The 9,918-nt window shown below is 39.6% G+C and overlaps 1 protein-coding gene across 1 annotated transcript; it reads left to right on the top strand.

Annotated features, from left to right (window-relative positions):
* Positions 1-236: 236 nt before the first annotated feature.
* On the top strand, positions 237-9,546 carry LOC129268310 (cysteine and glycine-rich protein 2-like). The gene is made up of 5 exons (XM_054905881.2): positions 237-300; positions 685-867; positions 3,911-4,003; positions 5,876-5,969; positions 7,408-9,546. Exons 3-5 carry the CDS (start codon positions 3,920-3,922, stop codon positions 7,482-7,484), a joined length of 255 nt encoding a protein of 84 aa, XP_054761856.2. The 5' UTR covers positions 237-300; positions 685-867; positions 3,911-3,919; the 3' UTR covers positions 7,485-9,546.
* The last annotated feature ends 372 nt before the right edge of the window (positions 9,547-9,918 follow it).

The following is a 9,918-nucleotide window of genomic DNA, read 5'->3' as shown; positions in this document are numbered from 1 at the left end:
TTACATTGACGAGTGGATATAATGCGCGACCAAAAAACACGTAAAAAGGATGTCTTTTTCAAGAGAGGGCACGTTACGTACGTAACGTGAAAAGGGTGTCAAAAACACAAAAATAATGAAGAAAGGGTATCTATTTCGCTAAGAAAGCTACGTGTTTAGGGTCAAATTTGCGGAGATGATGAAACAAAATTAAAATGTTTCAAATAAGGATGTCCTTTTTGCTCCAACACTACGTGTTTAGAGTCCGATTTGCACGAGGTGTAGAAGGTGGGGCTGTACTAAACCAAATGGTGTGTAAAGGTAAAACCGACGACCGACGGACCCGTGACACAATAAAATATCGCTGTACTTGTTTAGGATTCATTTCAGGGAATACTTGCCAAGAGTACTGTTTTGTTTCCAATACTTGTTAAGGGTAGGGTTTCAGTTGCCAATACTTCTTAAGGGGTGCATTTTCAGAATATGGAAAATACGTGTTTTGGGTGCTTTTCAAGACCCCATGGTCGCGCATGGTATCCATGCATTTGTCAATGGAAGTGCCCCCCCCCCCCTGGACCAAACTCCAGAAGCAGAGATTGCTAGCGGGCCGTGTGAAAAATAGGCCCAGACCTGTTCCATCTATATCGTGTGCAAATCTCTGCCAATTAATCTCCTTTCTTTGTAAATTATGCATATTTCTGTCAGTTTTCCACACGGGACCTAGCTCAGTGACAATTGATCTAGATCTACAAAAGGAATACGTGAGCTACTTAGTGATCACTCTTTTCCACTTTCCAGCCTACATGCCCTACCAGTTGGTGGAGTGGTTCACCTATCACCAGTGTTATCACGTTGAAACGTCTTTGATCCATTTTGTACCACGTACGGGTGAGTTATCCTTCATTTGCCCCCAAATGGCTCTGATCTAATACTATAAAGGTTTTATCATTAGCCTGTGCTTCAGATTTGAATTATTTCGGGCTACATATTATTGATATAGTCTAAAGTGGTTACGCCTGTTACAATCGGTTATGTCGCAGCGACGCTTAATGTCACACCAACGCAAAATGTCGCAGCTCGAGTGTCATATTATGCGATGGCCGTCCAACGCATATTGTCACAGTCAACGCATAATGTCGCAGCCTTTCCATATCACTATATCAGGGGCCTCGGAACGGTTTTCAAAGTGGGGGGGGGGGGGGGCTGAGCCAAAAGTGGGGGTGGCTGACCATGCTAAAAATCACAATCATATGGTCAATTTTACGTTTTTGTACACGGTTTTTGGAAAAAGTGGGGGGCTGCGGTTCCGCGGCCCCTGCATATTATGTCACTGGTCCTGATACAGTGGGGGTGTCGTGGTCTAGTTGTTACGACTCTCGTCTTTTAATCAGAGGGACGTGGCCTGGTTCGAATCCCAGCCATGGCGTGTTTTCCTTCAGCAAGAAATTTACCCACATTGTGCTGCACTCGACCCAGGTGAGGTAAATTGGTATATACCCGGTAGGATTTATTCCTTGAATGCTTTAGCACCTATACGGCGGCTCAGGGGTAATGATACCTAGTATCAAGCACAGTAGAGTATATGCAATTACAGGAGCTGCGTTATACAAATGGAACATATTATTATTGTTATTATTATTACATAGTGTCGCAGCAAATTTTCTATCACACTAGTTCACATGCCACAAATGCATAATGCCGCAGTGGTATTTCGTCAAGGAATATCTCAAGACCTCAAGACAGATAAGTTTACAATTATGGTTTCACTTGGTATTTTGAATTATCCAATCTGTTTACAAGGCTAGATTCAGAACCACTACACCACGGCTCTTCCACACCATTGCCTCTCAACTTATTGTGCGGACCTTAACAATAGGGATCGAGTTTTCGCATTTACTACGGAGATACTCTCTAGAACGCGTCGATTCCTTTGAAAATGCAATTAAAATCACAATGGAGAGCTGAGAGGCTATTGTCGAAAGTTGGTGGCCTGGGACAACAGAGGATACGAAAATTTACACCAGACGAACAATTGCAAAAGTGTCGTTGTCCAGACTCAAGAGTATCCCGGGGCCTGTTGCAGAAAGAGTTACGTTTAAACGCAAGTCAAAATATCATGCGAAAGTACCGAATACGGGTGTTTCATTGGCTGAAAATCAAGTTACGCAAGATTTTTTTGAGTTGCGTTTGATATCAACTCTTTCTGCAACGATCCCCCTGCGGGTCCACCAACCTTCGGCAAAAGCTTCGGCAGCTCTCCATTGTTATTTGACTTGAAATTTCAAAGGAAGCGGTGCGTTAGAGCATGGAAGTCCATGGTTAGAGTGTTCTCCGTAGTTAATTCGAAAAGTCTGGATTTTTGTACCCACCCTAGCTGGCCCTGTATTTAAGACTCGGTTGATTGCACAAACTCCAATTTGGCCAACCAGCGCGTATTAATATTGGCCGTTTTCGGTACAATCTTAATTGTATTGGACAGTGTTAAAACCGACGGAAATAAATTTCCGTGTTAAAACCGGGAGAAGTCCTTTTAAGGAGGATGCAGAGGCCATTGATTTTTCTCCCCGCCGAGTTTGTAAAGTATATTTACATTTTCGTGTCATTTCCTTCACCACGGCAGACCTAGTCCTCTCTCCTCAAGCCCATGTGGTTATTGCTTCAAGCAGTTTTTCTGCTTATACAGTGCGTCCCACAAAAACGAAACCGAGATTTAGCGATGATTTATCATAACTTAATCATAAATACAATAGACAAATGACCTACCAATGTAAAGCTTAGAATCTCCACTTTTATCTGCTCTTACTTAAATTATTCCTCATTCACGCATGAGTGAGCAAAAACAATTTGAAGAAAGGATACAAAAAAACTCATAATGCAAACTAACAAAATTGCGGAAATGGCACTATGATGCAAACAAAAATTTGAGCGAAACATTTATTCATACTTGGCATATTCATTAGATTAAATGTGATTGAAAGTATCCTATACAAAAATAAATAGAATTGTTAGGATGTGTAGGAAATATTGCTGTCGTAACGAGCATAGGTTTCATTAATTTCATCTATGTCGTCAGTATCTCATCGTATTTCGAGTATAGGGTATTAGACCTCGATATTTTTTGTAAAAATTATCCCCCGCTTCCACAATGATGCCATAATTACCCCTCCCACGGCCAATCTAGTCTACAAAGGTAGACCCACATCTGCAGTGTGTGTACCACAGCTGATTCAACGAGTCTGCATAGCAGACTAGGTCTACTGTGGCTGCAGATGTAAAATGTCTCGCTTCGCTCGCCCTTTCAGGCTGGTTTGCTTCGCAAACCAGCAGCAAGCGCGCTGAGATCCCACCTTACGAGCCATTCAAAGTCTGCATAGCAGACTACGGCCAATCCGGAATTCTCTGGGTGATGATTTGACAGTGGTTTATTTATTTTTACTCTGATGGTGATTATCTCATTTTTTTGCTAATATAGCAAGTCAAGTTTTTTTTTGAAAAATTTCAAGCCGCCCCCCCACCTTGAATATCTAATGGTGCGTCCCTTAGGTTGCCCGTCGGCACCTTTGGTTGCCAATGGCACTCGGGCAACTGCTAATTTCGAGACCTATCAAAATATGTTAATCAGTAGCGTAATGAGCCAAAAAAATGAGGGAACTCGATATGGCGTATCGCGTAAAATTAATAAGTTGCGAGTGAAGCAAGCGAGCAAAAATTTCGACATTTTTATTACAAAAATCCAAGTTTGTGATAGATTTTGACGTATTATTCGGGAAAAAATATATTTCACCCTTGTCCTTTCCTTTTCTTTCCTTTCTCTTTTTTTCTTAGTCGTTTGTGTGGGGGGGGGGGCAAGAGCCCCCAAGCACCCCCTTCCCATCTGAACGCCCATGATGTTCGTTTTAGATTTCATGTTTCCTTTTTTTATCATTGGCAGTCGGCCAAGATGCCTCAATGGGGAGGAGGAAACAGATGCTCAAGATGTGACAAGTCCGTCTACACCGCAGATGAGATAATTGCTGCAGGGAAGGTAAATGTGTGGCTTCTACAAAATATTGATTTAACAAAGATTTAAAAGAAGATGTTTGTCATAATCACCATGATCATCATTATCACCACCATCATCACAATCATCGTCACCATCAACATTATCATAATCATGTGATGCTCTGCTATAAATTGCTTATCATATATCATTTATTATCATATGGGCTATTCCACGGTTACCCACGTTACATTTGGAGACACCTTGACTCATACTTGGAGCATGAAGCTATTATTGATAGGAACTAAACATCTCTTTATCACAACAAAGTATGCAGTCTGACTATCCTTTGTTTGAAAAAAAAATGGAAAAATTCATTATGCTCCTGGCAAATCTTTGAAATGTGTCGGTTACTCACGTTACATGTTTTGGACATGCATAAAATGAAAAGTGGACATAAATGAAAAGTATCCTCATGCAAGGCTTTTATTAAAGTTGATTATATCCATTTCAAAGAAGTATATTAGGGAGACAAATTTGTATATAATTAAAAAAATAAAGAACACATGTTTTTTACTAGGGGTGCAGATAAAGTGGTTACTCAAGTTACGGTTCAGATGGGCTATACAGTACAAAGACACATTGAGCTCATGTCCACCAACCTATGGAAATGCCCATATATATATATAATTATTGTCATTGTGTTACAGTGGTGCTAAAAACTTAGTGAACCTTCGCCACGAAAACATGACATATTTTAAAGTGTTCAAGTTCTGCCCCGTTTTAGAAATGTAATTGTGAAGACATGTGATAAAATGTTACTTTCAATAAAGTTTGTTTCTCTGGGCTCGCCGACCATTGTAATGTTCCTGTCTCCGTTCAGCACTCAGCATAAGGGAGTGCGTTTTTGAAGGGGTTTACTAACTTTAAAGCACCACTGCTGTTATCATGTTACGTTATATTGTAGATGACCTATTGATTTGAATATATTCCATTGTCAAAGCCTCAATCCGCTATTTATTTTTATCTTTTTACCTGAATTTTTGATGAATCATCAACATCATCGAAATAATCTTCACCATTATCAACAGCACCACCAACCTTATCATCAAATTCAACATCTCATCATAATTTATTATAACCGTAATCTTCAACTTCACCATCATCACAATCAGCAGCAGCATCACTATCATCTACATCATCGTCATTATCATTATCATCATCTTCATCATCATCATCATCATAACCACCATCAGCACCACCACCATCATTACCATCATCATCATCATCATCATTGTCATCATCACAATCATCGACATCGTCTTCGTAATAATCATTATTGTCATCAGTCGTTATCGCCATCGTCTTCATCACCATTATCATCATCTCCAGCACTATTATCGTCCTCATAATCATCACCATTATTGCCATCATCTTCATCACCATTATTGCCATCATCTTTATCACCATTATCGTCATCATAATCATCATATTCATTATCATTAGTCATTATCACCATCACCAACGGCATCCTTAACATCATCATGATCAACATCGCCACCACCACCATAATCATCATCATCAGGGGCGGATCCTGAATTTTCCAAAGGGGGGGGGGCACATTTTTCCGAGGAAAATTTGTACAAGTAAAAAATAAAGGAGGGGCACAAATCTGTTTTAACGGCATTTGTACATTACAAATTTTTAATTGTGCCTCTCAAAGGGGGGGGGGGGGGGGGTCACGGGCCGGCTTTGCCCCCCTGTTTACGCCAGTGATCATCATCATCATCATCACCATCACCATCGTCACCATCACAATCATCATCACCATCATCATCACCATCACCATCATCATCATCATTATCATCATCATTATCATCATCATTAACTTTCTAAGTTATCATTTCCCCCTTCCAGTCTTGGCACAAATTGTGTTTCTCATGCGAATCTTGCAGTAAGCGCCTGGATTCCACCACCGTGTCCGATAAGGAGGGGAAAATCTACTGTAAAGGTAATCAAACATTAATGCCAATTGGCATTTACATCATGTACATTCGGCCCCATGTAATATTACGACACCTTCATGAAATTTTCCCTTGAGCGTGTGAAAACTCCCCTGTAAGGTTCTTTGCAAATATAGCCAATATGGTAATTAAATCTTCAAGAAGTTAAATAAAAATTAAATGAAAATGGATTTATCTGAACTCCCAAATTCAAACTTTGTTTTCTCCACGCTCTGTGAAGTTCTCACTGAATTTCTTCTACATACATTATGTACATTCAATCACGTTAGATTTTTTCCGAACCTATCGCATCTACTACGGTGGCACTCTCTACAACGCACCAATTCCTTCGAAAATGCAAGTCAAATCACGATGGAGAGCTGAGAGACTTTTGGCGAAAGTTAGTGGACCGACCGGCGCAGCGTCGTCAAGGTAATATGAAGTTTTCGATTGGCACGTCGATTAGTGGACTGCGACGAAATATACGTCATAATAGTCGAGCACATGATTGGAAGACACTGAGCATGTGCAAGCCATTCTTGACACGTCAACTTCATGATGACGACCGTGGATTTCACTCAGATCACGCTCGTTCGAAATGTAGTAAACGAGCAATCAAATCCTTGCTCATTGATTGAAGCGACGTGGTGATTTACTCCAGCGGTTCTGTATACCGTAAACACAAAGCAGACTATTATGACGCACTTTCGTCGCAGTCCACTAGTCGACGTGCACATCGAAAACTCGCTAATCTCTCGATACTGGACAACGACATATTTGCAATTGTTCGTCCGGATGATCTGCTGTCTACCGACTTTCGACAAAAGCCTGTCAGCTCTCCATTGTGATTTTAATGGCATTTTCAAAGGAATCGATGCGTTGTAGAGAGTGTCTCCGTAGTAAATGCGAAAACTCTCTATTGTTTATAGCCATATCGACAAGTGACATATCGTTTTCATAAACTGGGACGTGCCTTCCAAGCTGAAAATGATCTCAAAATCATTTGGACGACTAACCATGCTAACTTGGTTTAAGGGGGACAGGCCCGAATGTCACAGGCCAGTGCGTTGGTGTGGCCATCGTCATTGGGGAATTAATTTTTGAAAGGAATAATCCAGAAATAGATTCCAATAACCGATAGTTTCGTGGGGAGGCCCCTATACTGTGGAGGTGCCGTGGCCGAGTGATCTAAGCCGCTAGATTGGAGGCGGTTGATTGGATATCCGGGGATCGGCGGTCCGATACCCGGCGCGGCATGCCCCTGAGCAAGCCATATCCACATTGCTGTTTTATCGTACACCAAATAAATGCCATATGCATTATGAATACCAATGTGTGGACTTGTTTAAAGAAAGTGTGCAGTGGGCTCGACAAGTTCCTTTCATTATTTCTTATACGTTCCATATTATCTCCTTTATCATTTATGTTAATTTCATTGACTTACAGGGTGCTACGGGAAGCACTTCGGGCCGAAAGGATACGGATATGGCGGAGGGGCCGGTGCTCTTACAAACACAGACTAGATAAATATCTTGGTATTGCTACGGAAATGTGGTATTGCTAAGGTATTACAATGAAATGTGTCCGGTTTCATGAAAGGACCTGTGGGATGTTTTATCCGCCAAGTCACCACTTTATCCGACAGTTACCATAGTAACAGTGCCTCTCAGCCAATCAAAATCAAGGAAAGTTGTCAGATCTGACGACTTGTGGACGAAACATTGATGAAACGCTCCCTCGGGGCCCGGTTGCAGTAACGGTTGCGTTAAACGCAAGTCAAAATATCAAGCACAAACCCCAAATGCGCAACTTTAATTGGTTGAAAATTTAGTTGCATAAAAAATATATGTTTTCATTGTTTTTCAGAGTTATGTTTGATTGCGATTGTTTCTGCAACTGGGACCTGCGGGGGGGGGGGGGGGGGGTGGGTTCACAAAGATTTAAGTGTAACTTAGGCCCAGCGCACACTATGCAATTCGATGCGACGCGACTTTTTCTTTTAATAAATTACATTTCGCATTAAGTGTTTCGTTTCCAGGAAGCAAAATGATTTTATTTGAAGTTCGGCATAATGTTAGGAATAATAAAATCATAATTGTACTGTTTAAGGCAAGCCCTGTATTCGGAGAAAAAAACTGACTTGACTTTTATTCCAATAACGGGAGGCTCGAGTCCTATCGCAATTATGAATTATGATTGCTAAGATTGTATGGCTTGGAATGTTCATATGAAAATGTTATTGCAATTTCTTTGAAATTCGGATCGCAACGAATCGCTTCGTGTGCACTGGTCTTTAGATTCGCACTTTTTTGTTAAAAGTGTGCCATAGAAGAATCGCCGATGTTCATAGGGAGTTTCCACAATCACTAGTCTACGCAGACGCTGCTTGGATTTGATTTGAATTGAATAACTTTATTGTCCATAAAGGAAATTCTTTTTACGGGCGATTCCATACGTGTCGTACGGGACATTTTGACAAAAATTTCTAGTTTCCTAGCCGAATGCTTGAGTAATAGAATATTATATTTTTTCAATGATAAAGCTATAGTGGGTAGTCATGTGAAAAACTAATAACCAACACAAAAAAAAAATTATGGGTAAATTATAGATGAAAATGTTGTGTGTCGTACTGGACGCGGAAATGTCCCGTACGACACGCAACATTTTAAGCTCTAATTCACCTATGGACAACATATTTTTGTTGTCAGTTTTTTGCATGTCTTCCCAGTAGTACTTTAATATCACCACAAAGCAAATTGAAGTTGAAGTTCGTTTGGACAGCAGGCTGGAAAATGTTGTGAAAATTGCTGATTTTTCTAGCATGGAATCGCCCTTACACAACGATGTATACACATACATACACACAAAACAGATGGTGATAACATGACAACATAAGGAATTTGGTTTGGCTCAGGTATACAAGATTCACGTAAAATTTACAATGCACAATTATTTGAATTCTAAGTCCAAGTACATTAAAACTTGAATACTTGCACTTAGCATTGAACAGAATTTAGTAAAGTATCTGTAGTATGTCAACTTTATGAGTAATTTTACTTGTTGTTATGTTACAAATCGTTCATCTACTTATAACCCAAAAGAAGGTTCTGTTCTTTTGAATAGGCCATACAACTTTTTATAAATAATTTTCTCAAAAGTATTCTATGGCATCAATACATTCCTGTTTGTTATATGGCGATATGCACGATGATTAAAAAGGCATTCTTATTAAAGCATTAAAAATACAGAATTTTATTAATGAATTATATTATATGAATCTATATTGTAGAAATAGTATATGAACTTCGATTTAAGTCATGTAAACAGTGTCTTCAATAACTGTGTTGATGTTATGCAATATTATTTGTAGAATTGATATTGTAAGTTTTTCATAAATTTAACGAAATTAAACCACGGGTTTACATTAGAGGATTTATGACTGACTGAAGAATATATATATACATATATATATATTTAATTTGAAAGTATGTTTGTGAAACTGGAGGTCATCATTGTAAGCAGTTTTACAAAACTACAGGGCTAACTTGCAGGGGTAAATGAATTAATAAAAATTAATGAATAATATTTTGTAAGTGATACTCATTTACCTTTCAGTAGTGTAAAAACGTAGGATGAGAGAGAGAGAGAGAGAGAGAGATAGAGAGAGGGGGAGAGATTTCAGAAGGGAATAGGTGTGGGAAAGACCGAGTAAGAGAGAACGATGAGGTGAGGAGGAGGACCAGCGGCGTACCTAGGATTTTCCAGAGGGGGGGGGGGCAAATTTTTGTGAGGATATTTCGTCCGCGAAAAAATTTGACAAGCAAAAAAAAAAAAAAAGTCTTCACCCACAAATAAAGGATTTCGTACCGAAAAAAAATTGACAAGCCAAAAAAAAAAGGTCTTCATGTTTAAAAGAGGGGGACATGCGTCTGTTTTCATTGCATTTCTACATTACAA

Source organism: Lytechinus pictus, chromosome 9, assembly GCF_037042905.1.
Source record: "Lytechinus pictus isolate F3 Inbred chromosome 9, Lp3.0, whole genome shotgun sequence".
Classification (NCBI taxonomy): Eukaryota; Metazoa; Echinodermata; class Echinoidea; order Temnopleuroida; family Toxopneustidae; genus Lytechinus; species Lytechinus pictus.
This window is presented reverse-complemented; position numbering and strand designations above follow the sequence as displayed.